This window comes from Vigna umbellata, chromosome 3 (genome assembly GCF_029865625.1).
Source record: "Vigna umbellata cultivar VRB3 chromosome 3, Vumbellata_1.0, whole genome shotgun sequence".
NCBI classification, from domain to species: Eukaryota; Viridiplantae; Streptophyta; class Magnoliopsida; order Fabales; family Fabaceae; genus Vigna; species Vigna umbellata.
Window position 1 is genome coordinate 23,428,112 of NC_142167.1, and position 24,393 is coordinate 23,452,504.

The window sequence follows — 24,393 nt, forward strand, 5'->3', positions numbered from 1 at the left end:
TCGGTTGTCTTGAATCTCAATTCTTAAAGCGGATGAACTTGTTAGGTTTTCCAAGGGATTGGAGTTTAAGAAGTAAGTCTAGGCTCTCTCTACCAAGGGATTGGGTTTGAGTAAATTAGAAGATTGACATTGGCTAATTAATGAAGAGGAAGTGATTTTCTATACATAAGAGTGAAGTAGGTGAAATCAACCCCCAACAATACCATTCCATATCATTTCTAATCTTTCATTTCTTAAGTGTTTGCATTATCAAAGATCACTTTTACCCTTTATGTTTTATCTTTAATTTAATTGCATGAAAATCCCAAAAACATGGAATCATTCTTTAGTCTAAATTAGTTAGATATTATACGATTGTCTAGGACACGAGTCTCTTGGGAAACGATATTCGGTCTCACCCGTTTTATTACTTGAACGATTTGGTACACTTGCCACAGTCTCAACACCTGGTCCAGTCAGTTGTTACTAGTCATATGTGCTGGCGTCGAAGGTGAGTTTGATTCGTTCAGACATCTGGGTCCTCTCCAGTGACCAATTGGGGTAAAGAAAAATCTCTACTAGGATGAAAATAAAGTAAAACAAGTTGATTGTAGATGCATAATATTATCATGGTAAACATTTCATATATATTTTATTTATCATTACATTGAGCCCAGACTTTAATATGTAGTTCCTAAGATATGTGATGTATTTTGGTTGATCCATGATCTTTATTTGGTGAAAATATGTTGAGTTATACTCGTTATGGGCAAAATGAGTTTATAATATGAAGCATGATATCTGGCAATATGTTTAATTTATCGATACCAAAACGGGTTATTATGAATTCATGATTAAAGAATGAACATGATTGAGTTAGGTGGATAAGAGGGTATGAATTGTTGGTTTTTATGAAATGTTGGAGTGGATATGAGAAATCATTACTTATGAAATGATTGTGGGAAACAAAAGATAGAGTTTCTAAATTTGAACAATTTACAACTAAGCTCAACTCGAGTCGCTGCGAAGGATATCAAAGATGGAGCTACCTGCTATGTGGTGTTAGTTCAGGAGAAAAGAGAGAATACTGAAGAACAAATCATCGGAATACCTGTGGTAGAAGAATATGTTGATGTTTTTCCAGAAGAAGTACCAGGTTTACCACCTAGTCGAGAGATCGATTTCACAATAGATCTAGTGCTCGGAGCTGGCCCGGTTTCTATGGCTCCATACAGAATGGCTCCTGCCGAACTAGCAGAGTTGAAAAAGCAAATCGAAGATCTGTTGGAGAAGAAGTTTATCCGTCCAAGTGTGTCTCCATGGGGAGCTCCTGTATTGCTGGTGAAGAAGAAGGATGGAAGTTCAAGGTTGTGCATGGATTATCGACAGTTGAACAAGGTTACAATAAAGAACAAATATCCTTTGCCAAGAATCGATGATCTATTAGATCAGTTGAGAGGAGCAGAGGTGTTTTCAAAAATTGATCTCATATCTGGGTACCATCAGATTCTTGTCAAGACGGAAGATGTACAAAAGACGGCTTTCAGATCTCGCTATGGACACTTTGAGTACGTGGTAATGCCGTTTGGTGTGACGAATGCCCCATCGATTTTTATGGACTACATGAACAGAATATTTCGGTCATGTTTAGATAAGTTCGTGGTAGTATTTATAGACGATATTCTTATCTATTCAGAGAATAAGGAAAAGCATGCAGAACACTTGAGGGTGGCGTTGGAAATTTTAAGAAAACATCAACTGTATGGGAAACTGTCAAAGTGTGAGTTCTGGATAGAGAAAGTACAATTTTTGGGTCATGTGATTTCTGCTCAAGGAATCTCAGTTGATCCAGCAAAAGTGGAAGTTGTGCTAAAGTGGGAGCGGCCGAAAACTGTAACTGAAGTACAAAGTTTTGTAGGATTAGCCGGTTATTACCGACATTTTGTCGAAGGGTTTTCCAAGATTGTAGGTCCTCTAACTCAGTTAACTCGTAAAGATCAACCATTTCTGTGGACTGATAAGTGCGAAGCCAGTTTTGAAAATATGAAGCAACGACTAACGTCAACACCAATATTAATCATTCCAGACTCTAGCAAATCTTTTGAGGTGTAATGCGATGCGTCATATCAAGGATTGGGGTGCGTTCTAATGCAAGGAAGGAGACCTGTAGCTTATGCATCTAGGCAACTAAAAGCGCATGAGAAGAACTACCCAACGCATGACATCGAACTTGCAGCAGTAGTATTTGCATTAAAGACATGGAGACACTACCTCTATGGGGCAAATTTCCAAGTTTTTAGTGACCATAAGAGTCTAAAGTATTTGTTCGATCAAAAGGAATTGAACATGCGACAAAGAAGATGGATGGAATATATGAAGGACTATGACTTCGAGCTTTTATATCACCCAGGAAAAGCCAATGTGGTGGCAGATGCATTGAGTAGGAGACAAGCTCAGATAACAACGATGATGGTGAAGGAATTAGAACTGTTAGAAAAGTTACGTGATATGAACTTGGGGTTGCAGTTAAACCCAGATCACATATGGTGTAGTCATTTAGTAATCACTAGTGACTTCTTAGAACAAGTGAAGGTTGAGCAGTCGATGGATCAAGAGTTGCAGCAAAAGATCAGGTTGTTGGACACCGATCAAGCTAAGGAGTTCATTCTAAGTAAAGATGGCATACTTCGATTTAAAAACAGAGTGTGTATCCCTACAAAGAGTGAATTAAAACATTTAATTTTAGACGAAGGCCATAAAAGTCGTCTTAGCATACATCCAGGTATGACTAAGATGTATAAGGACCTGAAAGAGTCATTTTGGTGGAATGGAATGAAGAGGGATGTGGCCGAGTCTGTAGCAGCCTGCTTGGTGTGTCAAAAGGCAAAAGTGGAGCATCAAAAACCGGGAGGGATGTTACGGCAGTTAGACATTCCTCAATGGAAGTGGGACAGTATCTCGATGGACTTTGTAACACATTTACCAAAATCATCAAAAGGTTACGATTCTATCTGGGTTATCGTTGATAAACTAACCAAGAGCGCTCACTTTTTGCCTATTAATCAACGTATGTCACTACAAAAGCTGACGGAGTTATACATCGGGGAAGTAGTGAGGTTGCATGGCATACCTACAAGCATTGTGTCAGACAGAGATCCAAGGTTTACTTCAAGGTTTTGGCAGACGCTATAGAAGGCTTTGGGAACACAGTTGAAGATGAGTTCGGCTTATCACCCTCAGACTGATGGTCAAACAGAAAGGACTATTCAATCTTTGGAGGATTTACTGAGAACTTGTGTATTAGATCATCTTGGAAGTTGGAATGAGATACTACCATTAGTAGAATTTACTTACAACAACAGTTATCATTCCAGTATTGGTATGCCACCATATGAAGCTTTATATGGAAGAAGATGTAGAACACCGTTGTGTTGGTTTCAAGATGGGGAAGCACTGACAGTGGGACCCGAGCTATTACAACAAACCACAGAAAAAATAAAATTAGTCCAAGATCGGATGAAAGCAACTCAAAGTAGACAAAAGTCATATGCCGACAAAAGAAGAAGACCGTTAGAATTTGAAGAAGGAGATCATGTATTTTTACGAGTAACGCCAACTACAGGAGTCGGGAGAGCTATCAAGATGAGGAAACTGACACCAAAATTTCTCGGACCGTATCAAATTCTCAAAAAGATTGGGCCAGTGGCTTATGAGATAGCACTACCACCTCGATTGACATATTTGCATAACGTTTTTCATGTATCCCAACTGAGGAAGTATATTCCAGATCCAAAGCATGTGTTAGAAGTTGATGAAATTCAGGTCAAGGAAAATTTAACAATGGAAGTTGGCCCAGTGCGTATACTAGATGTTCAAATGAAAAAGTTAAGAGGGAAGGATATTCGCACGATAAAGGTACTTTGGAATGAAGACACACAGGAAATGACTTGGGAATTGGAAGAATTTATGATAAAGGAATATCCATATCTCTTTTGTAAGTAATTTTTTTTTGTTAAATAGTCTTTGTTTAAATAAATAATTTTCGAGGGCAAAAATAATTGTTGTTGGGGAGATTGTAAGATCCTTGAAAATATTTGTAAGTTAAAATGTAAGATCCATGAAAAAAAAATATTTATAATAGTAAATTTTAACATTTTATTAGTAATAATAATTTTAATGGATAGAAAAATGTAAATTTTTGGATATAAAGTTATAGTAATTCTAGACGGAGAGCTTCAAATTTTTGATAACTTATTTAGGATTTTTTTTAGAAATATGAATAGTAAATAGTAAATAGTAAATAGTAAATAGTGAATAGTGAATAGTGAATAGTTAAAACAAAAATATTAAAATAAATTGTGGAAGAGAACACTCCACGTAGAATTAATCATTCAGAGATAAGAATGGTGAATAAAAAATAATTTTTGAATAGTAAAAATGAATAGTAAAAGTGAATAGTAAAATTTTTGGCTATAAATAGCCAAGGGGGGAGGCTGAAGATTTGCACCAAAATTCTAGAGAAATTGCGAGAGAAGAGAGTTAGAGGAAATTCGAGTTAAAGAGGGGAAATTCTGGAAGTTTCCGGAGAACGGTTTGAGAAGAGGAAACTAAGTCTGGAATAGAGGTAAGGGAAGCTAACTTTGAGTATTTCTTTTTGTATTATCTTGAGTCTTGAATATGCTATATTTTTCTTTTGTCTGATTTTAAATCTTAAATATGGAGTATTTTGTTTCTGTATGATTTTGAATTTTAAATGAGAATATGTTTTTTGTGTTAATATCCAAGTGTGATAGTTGTAAAATGTGATATTGATTATATTATGTCAATTGTATGTTATTAGTGGTTTATTTTTGTATTTTGGAACGATTAGAAATTGTCTAACCGGCTCTGCCAGATTCAATTTCTTGTTTCCCCAAACATTTTATTGTTTTCCTTATTTATTTTTATTGTATTTTGGAAGGATTAGAAATTGTCTAACCGGCTTTGCCAGATTCAATTTCTTGATTCCCCAAACTTTTTATTTCCTTCCGTATTTATTTTATTACATTTTTGGAAGGATTAGAAGTTGTCTAGCCGGCTCTGCCAGATTCAACTTCTTGTTTCCCCAAATTATTTATTTCTTTACTTATTTATTTTATTGCATTTTTGGAAGAATTAGGAGTTGTCTAACCGGCTCTGCCAGATTCAACTTCTTATTTCCCCAGACATGTATTGTTCTTGTTATTTAATTATATTGTATTGATGGATGAATTAGAAGTTGTCTAACCGGCTCTGCCAGATTCAACTTCTTGTTTCCCCATGAATTTTTATATTAAGATTATTTTTATGATTGTCAAATATTGTATTCTTCTATGACCATTTATAGTAATGTTTTATTATTGTTAATTGTTTATAATTATCTTGTATGAATTCTATTATGGATGTTTATTGTGATGATTTTATTGAATGAGTTTGTTGGCAGAAATTAATCTTGTTGGAAGGTTTGGAATAAGGGTTTTGTAATAGCTTGTATATGGGTATTAAATATATATACAGGGTTTGAGGTTGTTGTGAGAGGAAGTAAAATTAGGCATTTTAAGATTTAGAGTATAAGAAAACAAGGTAGATAAATTAAATAAATAAATTGTTAATTATTGAAGGCCTCCCTTTGTTGGTAGGATAAAGGAACCTTAAAAACCTGAGTTGGCACATCCCTGATCATAGAGCAGCCCTGGCCTGGTCCAGTCAGTTGTGACTAGTCATATGTGCTGGCGTCGAAGGTGAGTTTGATGCGTTCAGACATCTGGGTCCTCTCCGGTGACCAATTGGGGTAAAGAAAAATCTCTACTAGAATGAAAATAAAATAAAACAAGTTGATTGTAGATGCATAATATTATCAGGGTAAAAATTTCATATATATTTTATTTATCATTACATTGAGCCCAGACTTTAAAATGTAGTTCCTAAGATATGTGATGTATTTTGGTTGATCCATGATCTTTGTTTGGTGAAAATATGTTGAGTTATACTCGTTATGGGCAAAATGAGTTTATAATATGAAGCATGATATCTGGCAATATGTTTAATTTATCGATACCAAAACGGGTTATTATGAATTCATGATTAAAGAATGAACATGATTGAGTTAGGTGGATAAGAGGGTATGAATTGTTGGTTTTTATGAAATGTTGGAGTGGATATGAGAAATCATTACTTATGAAATGATGTTTACTACCGGGAGTAGTATGTTCGAGTTATACCATGAGAGTTTGGTATGAGCAAAGTAACACCTGAGGTTTATGAAAGCAGGCAGAAAGTGGTCTGACCATAAGGCTTTGACATAAACATATGATTCGTAAGTTTTATAGAAGCAGGCAGAGAGGGGTCTGACCATAAGGCTTCAAAAAGTAAGACATAGTATATAAGCGAGGCTTAAGGAAGCAGGTAGAGAGCGGTCTGACCATAAGGCTTCATGAGTAAGCATGGTACACTTGTAAGATTTATGGAAATGAGAAAGATGATTTTGATAATGATGAATTAATGACATCGGAATAATGATATTTTATCAATTGCAGAAATACATGATTTTAATATTTTTGTTACAAGTTTAATGATTTTATGATATGGTTGGCTTACCCTTATTTGTTTGTACTATGATCATATAACTCATGTTATATGTGATTAGATAATGTTGCAGATGCGGTTGAAAAAGCTTAGAGATGAGAGAGATGCGGGGAAAAACTTTCAGGGATTTTTGTAAAAAGAATAAATTTGTATTGGGAAGATTATGTTGTGTAAAATTTATAAGTTGAAATTTCAATGGTGAAGACTATATTTTTTAAAGTTTGTAAGTTTGGTATTGTACTTTGTGTCAGAGCGGTTGCAGCGGAATGGTTAGCGTGGAATAACAAACCAAGAGGGGGTGAATTGGTTCTTACTAAAATCGTGTGCCTTAAAAATTTCTACTCAATTAAACTTACTTAGCAAATAATAAAGACAATAAAATAGAGTAAGGTTGAGAGAAATTTGCACAGTTGATTTTATCCTGGTTCGGATCTTACCAATCCTACGTCCAGTCGCTTATCTCAAAAACAAGATAAACACTTCACTAATCACAAAACTATTACAAACTACAATCACACAGATACAATTTGTAAAAGTTTAGAAAACACCTCTCTTGAAGCCACAAGAGATGAAACAACACCTCCTTTGAATCTTCACAAAGGATGAAACACTTCCTTCGAATACTTCACGAAGGATGATTCTCTTCCAGACACTTCCTCAAACACACCAAGGATGAACAAGCTATTCCTCTGTCACTACAGTAGCACTTCAGGACTTTGTAGACAAGAGTTTCTTTAGCTTCAATAGAGTTCTCAAAGAGTTCAGAGATTTTTGCACAAGGGAAGAGTTGTAGTTGAGAGAAAATGAGAGTCTATTGATAGACTCATCCAATGGCTCCTCCATTTTTCATTTTCAGCCTTTCTGACAGTGTTAATCGATTAGCTACAGTGGTTAATCGATTAACAACCCAACGGATACTTCAACGGCTCTAAAAAAATGACTAGTTTTTCAAACGTTCACCTTGTTAATCGATTAACACCCTCTGTTAATCGATTAACACTAATCGATTAACACCTTCTGTTAATCGATTAGCACTACACTGCTGGGCTTCTCCATGGCGCACTGGAACAATCGATTAACACCCTCTGTTAATCGATTAACGCTAATCGATTAACACCCTCTGTTAATCGATTAGCACTGCACAGTTTTTGCTTCTGGTTTACTTTTTACATCACTTTTGAATGCATTCATGAAACTACTAATTTTCCTATGTTCATACAATTATTACAAAAGGTTACAAGTCTTCAAAGATCATTCTTCATGAGTCATGGTTGTTCTTGACTTGATTTGGGCATCATCAAAATTTCTTCTTCATTATTTTGCTAACAATCTCCCCCTTTTTGATGATGATCAAAACATTCTTGATTTAAAGCTTTTGATAATAATCTGTATTTTAAAACATAACTTAAGGAAGAAACAATTGTTAGTGAACTTAGAAATATTTGCAATAAATTTAAGGCTTTAAATATATTTCTCCCCCTTTTTGATCATTATTAAAAAGTGATGTATAATTTCTCCCCTTAAATGTATTAGAAATTATACTCCCCCTCAATAAAATCATATATGCAGAGAAATAATAAGAAAAACAACATCATTTTTATTGAATTCAAATAGGCAAGCATACAAGGAATATAAAGGTACATGATGAGCCGATATTTTATTCACTTCACTTAGTTTATTGTGCTAGAATTAATCGGGGAATTGTGCTTAAATGTCCAATATTTTTCCGTTTTTGCTAATTGTGCTTAATTTGACCAGAAATTCTAATTTTAATTAATTTGAATTATTTGAGTTAATTATTCGCATTAGTAATTTCAAGGAAAATTTTGGAAATAAATTTGGGACATTTGAAGGTTAAATGAAAAATGGCAATTGAGCCAATGCATCTTAGCCATTTTTATTTTCGCTGGCTTCCACATGAATGTTGTGTCAACTTGTGCGTCTTCGTTCGAGTTCAATTCTTATCCTTTTTGCATGCAATTTTTTTTCATAGTTTCGTCTGGATGTCTATTTTCACGTATAGTTTTTACTTTGTTCAAATTCGTTTTGTGCTGTTCCCAGTATTTATTTTACTCTCCTATGTCAGTCTAGTGATTACTATTTGAGTGACTTCTAATCTGTTTACATTGTTTGCTTATTGTTTGGCACTTGTGGTGGCTGGAATTGATCATTGGACGGTGCTAAAACCTCTCAACACTCTTAAGCAAGTCCTTCATTTCTTAAATTTTAAGAAGTAATATTGGCTTGCCATACATACACACCACACGGCCTAGGACCCATTGGAAATTCTATTTTGCAAAGTTTTATTTTAAGTTTATATTTTGTAATGTGGTGTTAATTTTTGTAGTGACATTGCTACAACAAAATAAAAACTCACGGCCAATTCATGATGCCTATTCATTCTTTGCCAAATGATGAAGGATAATGGAAGGGACCACATTGGAAGGCAACTCTCGGTTTTCTTGGGCAAACACCAAAGCACATAGAATTGAAATGAAACAATGGAGGGGCCACACTTGTAGAAGCACACGGCATATTCAATAAGCTAGCAAACATGGAAATATTGTTTTCAATTGAAGCATGCAAAGCATTCTCGGCAAAACACATGCATAATAATGGGAAGCTTAATTCTTTTAGTGGGAGACAACATAAAAGAGGTAGGGGCCACCACCATTTGTTGTAAGAAAACCACAAAGGAAGTAAACACACGGCCAAAGCTATCTTCCATGTTACATGTTATATTTTATTAAATTGAAAGATGAAAGATGATGGCCACTTCACGGTATTTCACAACAAAATTGGACAACTTCTTCTCTGGCTGATGAGACAATAGACATATAGTATTTCAGGGAGCATGGCTGGAGAAAGGAAGAAGGGTGCTGGTGTTAGATGTTCCACATCCAGAGAGCTGGAAGAAGGAGAATCAGCTGGTCCAGAGGAGGATATACTCACGGTCACACTAACATCCAAGAGAGATTGTTTGTTTTTGCTTCAAAGATGTGAGTAGCTACCGAGAAGAGAGAAAAGCTCATGGCCATGACAGCTTGGGCAGCAGCAGCAAGAAAAGGAGGTGTGTTTGGCTTTGGAAAGGAATGCAGCAGCTGGATAACAACAACCCATGAGGAGATTCACGCTCACTGGTTGAGCTTGGAGAGAAGATCAAGACTGTCCAACCAGTTGGAAGAAGCACAACATATTTTCATGATTGGAAGAAGTGAAGCACCGTGATGAAGTCTCCAAGTTGTTGAAGACCATTTCCATGAAAAAGGAAGAAGAGTTGATAGAAGAGAGGAGCTCACGGTTTTGAGGCATGGTGCAGCAGTGTCCAGCCATTGGAAGAAAAAAAGGAGAAGCATCCAGCAGTTCACACCCACCATATAAAGAGGAAGAAGATTCTACAGAGCTGCAATGGTTGAAGGGGAGGCTACGGATGTGTGAAGGGATAGCTCCAAACCATGATGAACAAATTATTTTGGCAAAACATCTTAATTAAAAGTGGGAGCCACCAACTAGGAGATGGGAGAATTTTTCTTTGGTTTTGGAAGAATGAATCAAATGCATGCTGAATGGAAAAAAGGGACCACCATTTGTGAAAGTTCACGTAAAGAAGAGGAGGAAAGTGGAGTTGATGGCTTGGCAATTCTCACGGGAAAGGAGTCTGAACAAATTTGGGAGATCCTCACGGGAGGAGACTATTGGTGAGGGAATTGCTTATAAAATGAAGGCAGCACCAAAGCAGAAAGGAGCAGATTTTAGTAGTTAGATTTTAGGAGTAGTTAGTACCACTCACGGCTTGGAAGAGGCTTCTGCCTCTTCCTTTTTCCTTTTCCATTTCCAGTAACAAGCTTTCTTAGTTTCTCTTTTCAACAATGCAAAATGTAGTGTTTTATTTCTGAAGTGTATCATGTGTTGGAAATAGTTTGTTAATTTTATTTTCACAGCATTTTATTTCAAGTATTGTGTCTTTGGTAAATTTGATTTTCAATTAAGTGCTTTTAATTTTACTGTCTCTTTTATTTTTATCGTTTACTATTTTCTGCATCGTTAAATTATGTCAATGTATTTCTCTGTTCATTTTAATTTCAAACGTCATTTTACGGTTTATTTTCACTGATGTTTTTATTTCTGCATTTAATATTACTGTTTCTGCATATTTACTGTTCTGTTTTTACCGTCTTTTACCGTTCAGATTTTATCGTCGTTTAAATTTATTTCAGTGTTTTAAATTCTGTTTTATTTAATTTCCAGTTTCCAATTTAATTTTACCGCATTCAACCAAAATCACAAAAACACCCCCCCCCCCTTCGTGTTAAAAATCTAAGACTGAACCGACACAAATTGGTCCTTGAGAGACGACCTAGGAGTCAATTCCTAGTTATACTGCATTATAATTCGTGCAATCAAATTTGTATGACCGCGACAGTCGTATCAGTACACACTAAGAAAAACATAGAAACATAAAGTGCCTAAGACTCATCATCACTATCAAGAACATAGAGTTTTGCTAGTTTGTCATCAATCTCCTTAAGATGATGATTAATTTCATCATAGCGAAGAGTGTGATAAGCCATCATATCATCCATTCTTGTTTGTTGCATAGAGGCCATTTCTTCAATTTGTCTAGATATACTTTCTAGACTATATACTTGTGGAGGATGGGATGGTCCAGCAATATTTGTTGGATGAGGCATAGGTATATCTTCATTTTCTTCAGCTGATGCGTTCTCTTCTTGTGCAATATCATTTGTAGCACGGACAAACATATTTCCTTGTCGTATAAACCCCATTTGATGCAATGCTGATTCCTCAATTTCATGATTTCTTAAGACGGTGAGATATTTCTCTCCCGTAACATCAACTCCTTTATAAACACAGATTAAGGAAATAAGGAGGGGATATGGAAGATGACCTCTATCATACCTCTTTGCCCGGACAATAGTGTCGGAGATGAGATCTGCCCAATTGATTTTGATATTTTGAGTAATGGCAGACATGATCATGAGATCGATTTCAAAGCATTGTGCTAAGTTTGAGCCTCTTGGACAAAGCAACCATACAATAAGATAATGAAGAACCCTTTCCTCCATTCTAAGATTTCCTACTAGAAGATATCTCCTATTTGGTAGAGGTTGTTGAGGGTTGCGCATGAAAGAGCGATATGCCAAAATTTTATTAAAATCACCAAAGTCATTTGGCACATGCATGGTATTTTCTAAGATGGGAAGATGAGCAACATTTGTCCAAATGTCATTATCCAAAATGATATCTATCCCTTTTACACGATTGTAAACAATACCATTTTGGGATTTTAGATTGTAGTAGAATACTCTTACCAAATCTGGATAGTAACGCCCTTGAAGTTGCATTAGATGTTGGACACCTTGCTCAATCAATTGCTGAGAAAATTGAAATTGATGTGTGGTAAACCAATTTAGATCTACAAATTTTTGACGAAGAATCTTGCGTTCTTTCCACATTTGTAGATATTCTTCATGCTTTCCATCATCGGAAATCCACCCATGAATATTTGGACCACGTGCAAGAGGTGTGCTTTCCGATCCATAGCTTCGTCTTCTTCTTCTTCTTGATGGTTCAGCCATGAGAGCAAGAGATTTGAATTTTGAGAGAAGAAATGAAGTGAATTTGAGTTGTAGAGGGATGGGTAAAGTGAGTGGGTAAAAATGAGGGATGGTATGGGTTTAAATAGGCTGAAAATGACCCCCCCTAACGTTCAAATTCAAAAAGTGACCGTTTATAGCCGTTACAACGGCTATTTTTGGGCAGAATTTACTGCCTGGAACGTATGCTAATCGATTAACAGGTCCTGTTAATCGATTAACGTTAATCGATTAACTGACGCTGATTTCTGAAAATCAGCAAATTGTTCTTATTTTCAATTTTTAACATGTTTTCAATATCCCTAAGTCTCTTCTAAGCTCAAAGAATCTATCTTTAGGCAATGCTTTGTTGAAAATATCAGCTAATTGATGTTGGGTATCAATATATTCTATTTCACAATCTCCTTTTTGCACATGATCTCTAAGAAAGTGATGCCTAATCTCAATGTGCTTGGTTCTAGAGTGCATTATGGGATTCTTTGTAAGGTTTATTGCACTTGTATTATCACACTTAAGTGGTATATGATCTAAATGAATGTCATAATCTTCTAATTGCTGTTTCATCCATAAAATTTGCGCACAGCAATTTCCTGCAGCAATATATTCAGCCTCAGTGGTAGATAAGGCTACACAGGCTTGTTTCTTAGAATGCCAAGAAACTAAGGAACTACCTAGAAAATGACATGTTCCACTTGTGCTTTTTCTATCTATCTTACAACCTCTATAATCTGCATCAGAAAATCCTACAAGACTAGGTTCCGTTCCAGATGGATACCATAAACCAAAGGATGCAGTTCCCTTAAGATATTTCAATATTCTTTTAACTGCTGTAAGGTGAGATTCTCTAGGACTAGATTGATACCTAGCACACACACAAACACTCTGCATAATATCTGGTCTACTAGCAGTGAGATATAACAAAGAACCTATCATACATCTATATTTAGTTTGATTTACCTCTTTACCTGAATCATCTTTGTCAAGATAGCAAGAGGTTCCCATAGGTGTAGATGCTTCCTTTGCTTTGTCCATTTCAAACTTCTTAAGAATTTCTCTACAATACTTAGTTTGAGAAATGAACGTACCTTCTTTCGTTTGCTTAATTTGAAGACCGAGGAATAATGTTAATTCTCCCATCATAGACATTTCAAATTCACCCTGCATAGTCTTAGCAAATTCCTCACAAAGAGATTTATTAGTTGATCCAAAAATAATATCATCAACATATACTTGAATAATCAAAATATGTTTTCCGACTCTTTTAATAAACAAAGTGGAATCAACTTTTCCTCTATTAAAATCATTTTCTAAAAGAAAATTGCTAAGTCTTTCATACCAAGATCTAGGTGCTTGTTTTAAACCATAAAGTGCTTTCTTTAACTTATTGATGTGATTTGGAAATTTAAAATCTTCAAAACCGGGTGGTTGTTCAACATACACATCTTCTTTTATAAAACCATTTAGAAATGCACTTTTAACATCCATTTGAAATAATTTAAATTTCATTATAGATGCATAAGCAAGAAGTAGGCATATTGCCTCTAATCTGGCAACTGGAGCATATGTCTCATCATAATCTATACCTTCTTCTTGACTATATCCTTGAGCCACAAGCCTAGCTTTATTCTTGGTGATGTTTCCATCTTCATCCAGTTTGTTTCTGAATACCCATTTTGTTCTAATTACTTGATGAGTATCTTCTCTAGGAATCAATTCCCAAACTTGATTTCTTTCAAACTGGTTGAGTTCTTCTTGCATTGCTATACACCATTGTTCATCTTGAAGAGCTTCCTTAATGTTCTTAGGTTCTATCTTCGTCATAAAAGCTACATTCATGCAAAAATTAACTAAGTTTCTTCTAGTGTTTACCCCTTTTGATATGTCGCCAATGATATTGTCCAATGATAATCCTCTAGGTTGTTGCCATATTTTGTTAAGATCTTCATTATCTTGAGGATTATTCGTTTTCTCTTCATTGGTTGTCTTTTGCAAGTCTTCATTTTCACCTGCATCTGATTCATCTGACTCAAGAGGTTTTGCCTCAAGGTCCACAATTTCATCAAAGACAACATGCACAGATTCTTCTATTTCAAGTGTTTTCCAATTAAAAACTCTATAAGCTTTGCTAGTTAGAGAATATCCTAGAAAAATAGCTTCATCGGCTTTGGAATCAAATTTTCCTAAATTTTGTTTTCCATTATTTAAGACAAAACATTTGCATCCAAAAATTCTTAAATGTGAAACATTTGGTTTTCTACCTTTAAAAAGTTCATAAGGAGTACATTTCAAAATTGGCCTAATAAGCATTCTATTCAATACATAACATGCAGTACTCACAGCATCAGCCCAAAATTGTTTAGGAACACTATATTCATTTAACATAGTTCTAGCAAGTTCCTCTAAGGATCTATTCTTTCTTTCTACAACTCCATTTTGTTGAGGAGTTCTAGGTGCAGAAAAATTATGAGAAATGCCATATTCTTCACAAAAGATTTCAAAAGATTCATTTTGAAATTCACCTCCATGGTCACTTCTAATAGCCTTTATTTTCAAGTCCTTTTCATTTTGAACTAAATTTGCAAACTTTTTAAATTCTTTGAAAGCTTCACTTTTAAGAGTAAGAAAGAAAGTCCAAGTATATCTTGAATAATCATCTACAATAACTAAAGCATAATAATTTCCTCCAAAACTTTTTATCCTAGAGGGACCAAATAAATCCATGTGCAAAAGTTCTAAGGGTTTTAAACTAGAAACAACATTTTTCGAATGAAAAGATGATTTCACTTGTTTTCCCTTTTGACATGCATCACACAATTTATTTTTCACATATTTTAGTTTTGGTAGACCAATTACTAAGTCTTTAGAAATGAGTTTATTCAATTGTTGCATATGAATATGTGCAACTCTTTTATGCCATAACCATGGATTTTCTTCTTTTACTACTAAACATGAAATATTCCTATTTGATGCATTTTCTAAATCAATCAAATAAATATTGTTATGCCTAATTCCTTTCTAGGCAATTTCAGAAGAATCATTCTTATAAATAGTGCAAGAATTTTGTTCGAAGGTTACCTTGAATCCTTTATCGCATAATTGACTAATGCTAATTAAGTTGTGCTTTAATCCTTCCACATATAGTACGTCTTTGATCATCAAGGTATCTTCACTTCCAATATCTCATATTCCAAGGATTTTTCCTTTGTTGTTGTCACCATAGGTGACAAAGCCTCGTTCCTTTTTACGGAAGCTTGTAAATGTCTTTTTATCTCCGGTCATGTGTTTTGAACATCCACTGTCAAGACACCACATATACTTCCTTGGTTTTGATAATTCCTACAACATAAAAAGAACAAGCTATTTAGGTACCCAACTATTTTGTATGGGTCCTTTGGGTTAGATAATGAAATTATTTTACAACCCAAGCATATCTACCACTTGGAACACCATAATGCTTAATTTTACATTTGTTAGATGTATGACCCTTTTTCATACAATAAAAGCATGATGCAACATTTGTGTTCCTATAAGTTGTTCCTTTTTCTACCCAAGTTCTACGGATTCTATGATTATGCTTAATTTTAGGAACATACTTATTTTTTACAACCTTATTTTCATTATTTTTACTACATTCTCCATTGGTTGTGTTTTCAGAAAAATATTTGAATTTAATGCATGATTCACATTCATTATTTGCAATAAATTTTACTTTTTCATAAAATAAAACTTTACTTTTTAAATTTCTAATTTCTTCTGCTTGATATAAAAATTTATTTTTCAAACTTCTGTTTTCTTCAGACAAATTTGTAAATTTGGTTTTCAAATTTTCATTAATCTTAAAGAAATTTTCAGAAGTAATTTTCAAATTTTCATTTTCTTCAAGAATATTTCCAAAATTTAATTTTAACTCTTTGAAATCCTTTTTCAATTTCTTATGAGCTATATCTAATTTTTCGGATTCTACTAATAAAGCAGCATAAGTATCATGCAATTCAGTTTCACTATCATATTGACTAGAATTATCTGAATCGTTAGATGTACTTACTTGGCTTCCAGCGTCATCGTCATCCGCCATTAGACATATGTTTGCTTCTTCATCAGAACTGCTCGAGTCAGAAATTGATTCGTTGTCATCGTCCCATGCGATGTATGCTTTCTTTTTCTTGAAGAACTTCTTTTCTTTCTTTTCTTCACCCTTCTTTTGATTTGGGCAGTCTGCTTTTAAGTGTTCCTTTTCTCCGCAACCATAGCATCTATAGTTTGAGGAAGATCCTTGATTTTCTCTCTTTTCATTTCTGAATCTCCCTTTGCCTTTTGATTTCATGAACCTCTTGATTAGTAGACTCAAATTTTCATCTTCTTCTGAGTCTTCATCTTCCATTTTGCTTTTGTTCTTTTCTATCTCAGATTTGAAGACTAGAGTCTTTTTCTTAGTTTTTGCTTCTTCTTCATCTAGTCTTCCGAGATCAAGTTCATTCTCTCTCAACTTTCCAAATAATGCAGCCATTGTCATTGTGTTGAGATTTTGTGACTCAGAAATTGCAGTCACTTTTGGTTGCCAAGACCTGTCTAAAGATTTCAAAATTTTAATATTAAGCTCATCAGTATCGAAAGACTTACCTAATCCAATAAGATGATTTACGATGTTGGTGAAGCGTTTCTGAACATCTACTATTGTTTCCCCTTGCTTCATCCTGAACATTTCGTATTCCTGGATTAAGGTATTCTTCCTAGCTCTCTTAACATCATCTGTACCTTCATGGGTTACTCTAAGTACTTCCCACATTTCTTATGCAGTTTTACAAATAGAAATCCTGTAAAACTCATCAACAGTTAAAGCAGATGAAATAATATTACGAGCTTTTACATCATTACCAAATCTTTTCTTATCTTCAGCAGTCCATTGGTCACGGGGCTTTGGTTCCTGCATATTGTTAATTGGAACAAAAGGACCAGATGCAACAGCATCCCAAATATCTATATCAATAGATTCCATAAAAATTTGCATTCTAACCTTCCAGAATGCGTAATTTTCACCTTTGAACAATGGTGGTCTATTGATAGAAGCACCCTCTGCGAATGTTTGATGCGATCCCGCCATTTGAATGACTATCAAAGCAAGCTCTGATACCAATTGTCAGAGCGGCTGCAGCGGAATGGTTAGCGTGGAATAACAAACTAAGAGGGGGGTGAATTGGTTCTTACTAAAATCATGTGCCTTAAAAATTTCTACTCAATTAAACTTACTTAGCAAATAATAAAGACAATAAAATAGAGTAAGGTTGAGAGAAATTTGCACAGTTGATTTTATCCTTGTTCGGATCTTACCAATCCTACGTCCAGTCGCTTATCTCAAAAACAAGATAAACACTTCACTAATCACAAAACTATTACAAACTACAATCACACAGATACAATTTGTAAAAGTTTAGAAAACACCTCTCTTGAAGCCACAAGAGATGAAACAACACCTCCTTTGAATCTTCACAAAGGATGAAACACTTCCTTCGAATACTTCACGAAGGATGATTCTCTTCCAGACACTTCCTCAGACACACCAAGGATGAACAAGTTATTCCTCTGTCACTGCAGTAGAACTTCAGGACTTTGCAGACAAGAGTTTCTTTAGCTTCAATAGAGTTCTCAAAGAGTTCAGAGATTTTTGCACAAGGAAAGAGTTGTAGTTGAGAGAAAATGAGAGTCTATTTATAGACTCATCCAAAGGCTCCTCCATTTTTCGTTTTCAGCCTTTCTGAGTGTGTTAATCGATTAGCTACAGTGGTTAATCGATTAACAACCCAACGGATACTTCAACGGCTCTAAAAAAACGGCTAGTTTTTCAAACGTTCACCTTGTTAATCGATTAACACCCTCTGTTAATCGATTAACGCTAATCGATTAACACCTTCTGTTAATCGATTAGCACTGCACTGCTTGGCTTCTCCATGGCGCACTGGAACAATCGATTAACACCCTCTGTTAATCGATTAACGCTAATGGATTAACACCCTCTGTTAATCGATTAGCACTGCACAGTTTTTGCTTCTGGTTTACTTTTTACATCACTTTTGAATGCATACATGAAACTACTAATTTTCCTATGTTCATACAATTATTACAAAAGGTTACAAGTCTTCAAAGATCATTCTTCATGAGTCATGGTTGTTCTTGACTTGATTTGGGCATCATCAAAATTTCTTCTTCATTATTTTGCTAACACTTTGGAGTAATTGAAATAAAGTTTGATTGTTTATATGAGATATCAAATTAATTTAGTCTCTCCTATCAGTAATATCCTTTAAAATATTTGGGTGTTACATAAGGCAACTGCGAAATCACAGATATCTTAGCAGGGTCTACTTCTATTCCCTTTTCAGAAATGATGATACGCGGGGACCAAGGCTAATTAGTTTAGTATAGTATTTCTTTTACTTTTATTAAAACATGTGTAAAAGGTGTTAGGCATGTGCTAGATAGGAGGGACTTTTAGTCCTATATATAGACATGCCACCACCTCTTGTAAGGGACTTTTGAGCATAATGAATTGTTATTCTGTTGAGAACACTCCAGATCAATTCTACCTTGAAAGTCAAAGCTAGAGAATCCCAAAGGATCTCCTCTAGCCACCTTCCATTCACACCATCCATTCTCTCATTTTCCATTATCAGATTCTCTCTCCTCCGTAGCATCCATCTCACGCCACTCTCATCAATTGAAAGCTTCCTCGGGGCTTGCATCATATCTAATGCCACGCGTGCCTTATTCCCTCACGAGATTTCATCAGCGAAGCCTCCGAATCCTTTTCCTCATGAGATTCGTCATCTCCGAATCTCAAACTTCTCACGTCTGATAGATCCCTCCGAACCACATCTTCATCTCTGCTTCACGACCATTCTCCACCGATTAGATCCTTTCTCACCGCCTAAAACACTTCTCCATCGCTCAAACCGCTTCCGCATCAAACCTTAGGTTTTCTACCGAACAAACCTCGAATCTCTGGTTTGTTCCTCGCTGTTCATCTTCGAATCCAAATGCTAGGGTTCTTGACTACGTCTGTTTCTTCCGCTGCTTCCCGGTCTTCATCTCGAGCAAATCCCGATTTCTCGTCGTTTCCGGATTCAGCTCAAGCTGTCGCCTATCATGTGGTAATCAGAGCTCAGGTTCTCCGCGCTTCGAAAGTTAAGTATCTCTCCATTGATTTGCGTCTCTGATCTGAGTTTAAATTTCTTGCGTTGTTATGAAATTCACGAGTTGTTTCGATTCTGTCTTGATCTTATTCATTCGTGTTGAATCTCTTCAATATTCGTGTTGTTCATTATGATTCCTTCTCTGTCTTGTGTTGATTCATGTGTTTTTGGTCTTGATCTGTTCATTAAGTTTCTGCTTGAGTCATTTCTTGTATGCTAACCTTGTTTTGGTTGTGTCTTTCATCATCTTAATCGGTCCAAAGTTTTGTTGAGTCATTTTCATTGATGAATCATATTCTGTCATGTTTACAGTCATGTTTAATTGCTTAAAATGTCATAAATTTTGTGTTCAAAGCTGTGTTGAGTTTTTCTGAGATTCTGGAATATATGATCAGTGGCTATACACCATATGAGCTATGATACCTTCATTGTGAGCTCGGGTGCATGCAAAAGTGACCGTAATCTCAGATTTAACGTACTGTTGATGTGTATTTTGATTTGCGTTTATTGTCATGGCCAATACATATTATTTTGGTGATAAAATGATTGAATGAGTTAGTATCAGGTGCACACCACTTAAGCCATTAATTGCTGAAGCAAATAGCTTGGTGGCATCTTGTGAACACTCCAATAGTATCAAAGTTGCAGTTGACCGATCTGCATTATCTTGTTTGAGTCTAGTTTTTTTGTTTTAAAATCTGTTCTGGCATATAGATCATGCTGGAAATCTTGCATTAACTTCCTTGTGTCGTGTTTAAGCTTCAAATTGCTGTTTTAAAGTCATTTTCATCAATAATTTGTCAATTGACTCCATAAAACTTAAAACTGGTGGTGTAGTTGAGCTGTTTGATTGCATAATTGGCTATTGCAAGTTCAATTTTCGAATTACTACTTTCTGCATCCAACTTCAGAGCAAAACAAGTTGTTTTGATATTTCAAACATGATGCAATAGCTTAATTCGAGTTATATCAGCCTTTGTGCAATTTCACCTTTGAAACCCCAAATTTTAAGTTCAAATTTTTTGTACAAGTTGGAACTGCAGTGCTGAATTTTCTTGTGAATTAGATCATTTCAAGAGGACTGGATTGTAGCAATAGCAAGGATCTGTGATAAAAAATAAATATACAGAAAGATGAATATGATATATTCAATGTAAAAAGCTTTTCAGACCTGTACAATCCAGTTGAAACCAATTTCAAAACAGATTTCAGATTTAAACATATACACTGGTTTCTTTGTGGCATTCCATTTAACAGTTTTGAAAATTCAGTTCTGTACGCTGCATGTGAATTCAGTTTCAACTTGCTGTGGGTTTTGATTTTTCTTGCTTTAAAAATCTGTTCTAGCTCTATTCATTAAGTTCCATTTGAGTGCTCACTTTGATCAAAAGCTTTGTTTCTTGCTTGTCATTTGTTGGTTATCTAGTTTTGTCTCTCACATGTTAATCATGTTCTGCTGAATCATAATTGGATCTTTTATTTGCTTTATTAATTTGATCTCAAGTCAGTTGCTCTGCTGTTTTTGTCATTCCATTACCTTGTTTATCTTAGCCATTTTCCTGATTGAGAAATCTGATTCCATTCTGGTTTTTGGGATTTGAAAGAAGGTAAGTGTGAATGGTAGCATATTAGGTGGTGGTGATCCACAAGATTCTCTGGCCTAGACTGAAAATTTCTCTTTTACATTTTCATTTGAGTGTTTAAATTTTTAAAGAGAAACCTCAGTGCTGTGAGCTTAGTAAGGCTAATTTAGCCTAAAATTCCTTGGCATTTGCAAGAGAGTTCAGTTTCAATTAACCATTTGTTGACTGTGTTCATTGTGCAGGAAAAGAAGTTGGAATAATTAGAATGAAGCAGCTGTGATTTGTTGCAACTGCAACTGAAATAACTGTTGTTCTCATTTATTATTGATTTCCTGGTGATGCTATTTGTACTTGTGAATGTATAAACTGTCATTGCATTCATTTTATTTTAAAACATTGCTTGCTGAATTCCTTGATATAATCACTGTTTTGAAAGTGAACTGTGACTTCATGGTTTAATTGAGCATGTTGAATGCTGATTCTGATTTGACAAGACCTATGGGAACTTGGTAGATGCATAGGATTTGCAAATAATGTGCTGATTGTTTTATGAGCATTTTTGGAAGTGCAACAACACTGTTTTAAAACTGCCAATTTCTGATTTGCCTCTCATTACTCTTTGTCCATTTATTTGATTTCTGAATTAGTTTAGGACATTGTTCTTGACTAGTTTGGTCCATTGTCTCTGCCCAGTGTAACTCACTGAGTTTTCTGAAAAGGTTGCTCTTGTCATAATCAGTTGTGCATCAATTTGTTTTTAATTGCCAATGCATTCTCCTGTTTTAGGAAGTGATTAAAGCACCAAAATACCAGTTCTGACTTGGTGACTGAATTAATTAGGTGGTTAGTTTTCTGCATTGAATTACATCCAATCTGAATTTAATTCACTGTGCTGGATTCTGTTGCTGGATTCTGTTGAGATTTAGGTGTGCAGAGCTGATGTGAATGAATCATTAGTTGAGCAGAATATTATTGACGAAACAGTAGCAGGAACACTTCAGTGTGGATCTTGAAACAGGCTAGAAACAACCATTCAAAACAGGGAAGTTGTCTAACTTACCCTTTGTTGTGAATTGCTATTCTGTTTTAGCTTGTAAGTGATGTAAGTGATAATATTAAATGAGTATCCTGCTGATTTTGGTTGAAAATTAACTGTGCAGAATATTTGGAACAGTTTGAGAGCAAATAGGAATTATGCAATGTCTCAATTGCACAAGACCGAGAACGGGAAGGCTCATTTAAGTGTAACTTCCTTCTTCTAATAGGTTTGTTAGCAGCTCTCTGATCCAGCTTTGTACATTTGTGATTGTAGAGTTGAACCAAGAGCTAGGAGATTCCAACGTTGTCCAGAAGCAACCAAAAAGTGGAGCACTAGATTCTTCATGCGGATTTGAATCAGGACCAGGATTGAAGCATAGCTGTTATTTTTTTTTTAATTGTTTCTTCATCTGGTGTTGTAATAGGCTATATTGTTAGTTTTCTTAATTTCATTGTAAAAGGCCATTCAAAGTCCAAGTGTCTTGGAAGAGTCCTTGGTGCTCTTTCAACTCTTGGCAAAACTTTTCTTGTTGGTGTTTAATTTTTAGTGTCTTACGTTTAGGGTGATTTTAGGCTAAAAGGGATTAAACTCTAAGCCTTGTCACATTAGAGTCCGCAAAGTCTCATTTATTAGTGTTTAATTGTTGTGATTGTTTGTGAGTTGTGTCCTTTGATTTTAAAAGTGATTTTAGTTTAAAGGGTAACTAGTAGTAACCTAAGACATTTCTGGCAAGGCAAGACTTGGTACTTAAGCAGTCTTCATGACTCACCTCTCTTACCTGGGACTTGTCTAAGTGTGAATCTTGTATATCTTTTACACTAGAAAACTTTTAGAAACAAAGATGTCTTGTTATCCATATAGGTCTTCTAGGAATTTTAATTTTGATAAGCAACTTAGTTACAAAGGAATCAAAAGAGAACATGATAAAGCTAGAAGGAAGTCTTGTTCATCTTATGAATTTGATAGGATTGAAGATGATTTGTATAAAAAAGCTAGTGAAAATATTCCATTCTTTGGTGATGATATTGGTGCATTAACATACCTAGCTTGGGAAAAGGAAATTAATGACATGCATTCATTCATGGTGAGAAAAAGTAAATATGAATCCTTCTATTCTAGAGATGATGAATCTTATATTCTTAATCTTTACACTTCTAGTTTTAAAAAGCATGCAAGAGAGTGGTGGGATGATAGGCAATATCATGTTAAGATAGGTAGAAAATATCCCATTTATGATTGGAATGAATTGAAAGCTTGTATGAGAAGAAAGTTTGTGCCTCGAGAAATTGAAAAAAACTTAGAACTTATGAGAGAGCTTATTAGAGAAGGTGAGTCATTCATTCAAAATTTAAGTGGGTTCTCGGAAAGTGAGTTTCTAGAAAAACTCAAGAGGCTATGGGAAGAGACAAGCAAACATAGAATTGAGAGGGTAAAAAGAGAAAAACAAAAGCAAGAAGTAAGAGAAAAAAGAGAAAAAGAGAGAAGAGAAGAGGAAGAACGAAATAAAAGAAAAGAGGAAGAGAGAAAGAGAAGAGAAGAGGAAGAAAACAAGAGAAGAGATGAGGAAGAAAGAGAAGAAGAGAAAAGAAGAGAGAAAGAGAGAAAAGAAACACTTAGAAGAGAAAAGGAAGAAGTTGAAAGGATAGAAATGGAAGAAAAGAAATCAAAGCAACTAAGGGCAACATCTCCTCCTACATTAGAAGTCAAACTCTTAAGGGGAGGTTTTCTATCCTCTCACTCTTATCCATTTATATTTGAATTTTCCAAATTTCACTTTTCTTTCAAAGAATTGGCCACTCCATCTTTAAAAATGTTATCACTTTCAACACATGCAAATTTCCAACTTGGGTTATGGTTACCTTTATGGTTACCAATAACTCAAGATACAAATAAAATTTCAAATGAAGAAAGGTTTCTTTGTTATATTAAAATTAAAAATTTCAAAATTTGGAAACCTTCTTCTACACATATTCTTTTATATATCTTATTGGGTCAAAGAAAACTAATTAGAGATATGTTTGATGCTTATTGCAGATGGATATTTGACCCAGGAGGAACCCTTATGAAGCTAACAAAAATAAGTCTTCAAAAGCACCATCAGATTTGAGGACAAATCCTTTCCAAGGGGGAGGGGATGATACGCGGGGACCAAGGCTAATTAGTTTAGTATAGTATTTCTTTTACTTTTATTAAAACATGTGTAAAAGGTGTTAGGCATGTGCTAGATAGGAGGGACTTTTAGTCCTATATATAGACATGCCACCACCTCTTGTAAGGGACTTTTGAGCATAATGAATTGTTATTCTGTTGAGAACACTCCAGATCAATTCTACCTTGAAAGTCAAAGCTAGAGAATCCCAAAGGATCTCCTCTAGCCACCTTCC

The 24,393-nt window shown here is 35.0% G+C and overlaps 1 protein-coding gene across 1 annotated transcript; it reads left to right on the forward strand.

Annotated features, from left to right (window-relative positions):
* The first annotated feature begins 22,724 nt into the window (after window positions 1–22,724).
* On the forward strand, window positions 22,725–24,116 carry LOC148201996 (uncharacterized). The gene has a single exon (XM_088108359.1). The coding sequence runs from the start codon at window positions 22,851–22,853 to the stop codon at window positions 24,114–24,116; it is 1,266 nt and encodes a 421-aa protein (XP_087964485.1). The 5' UTR covers window positions 22,725–22,850.
* Window positions 24,117–24,393: the final 277 nt, after the last annotated feature.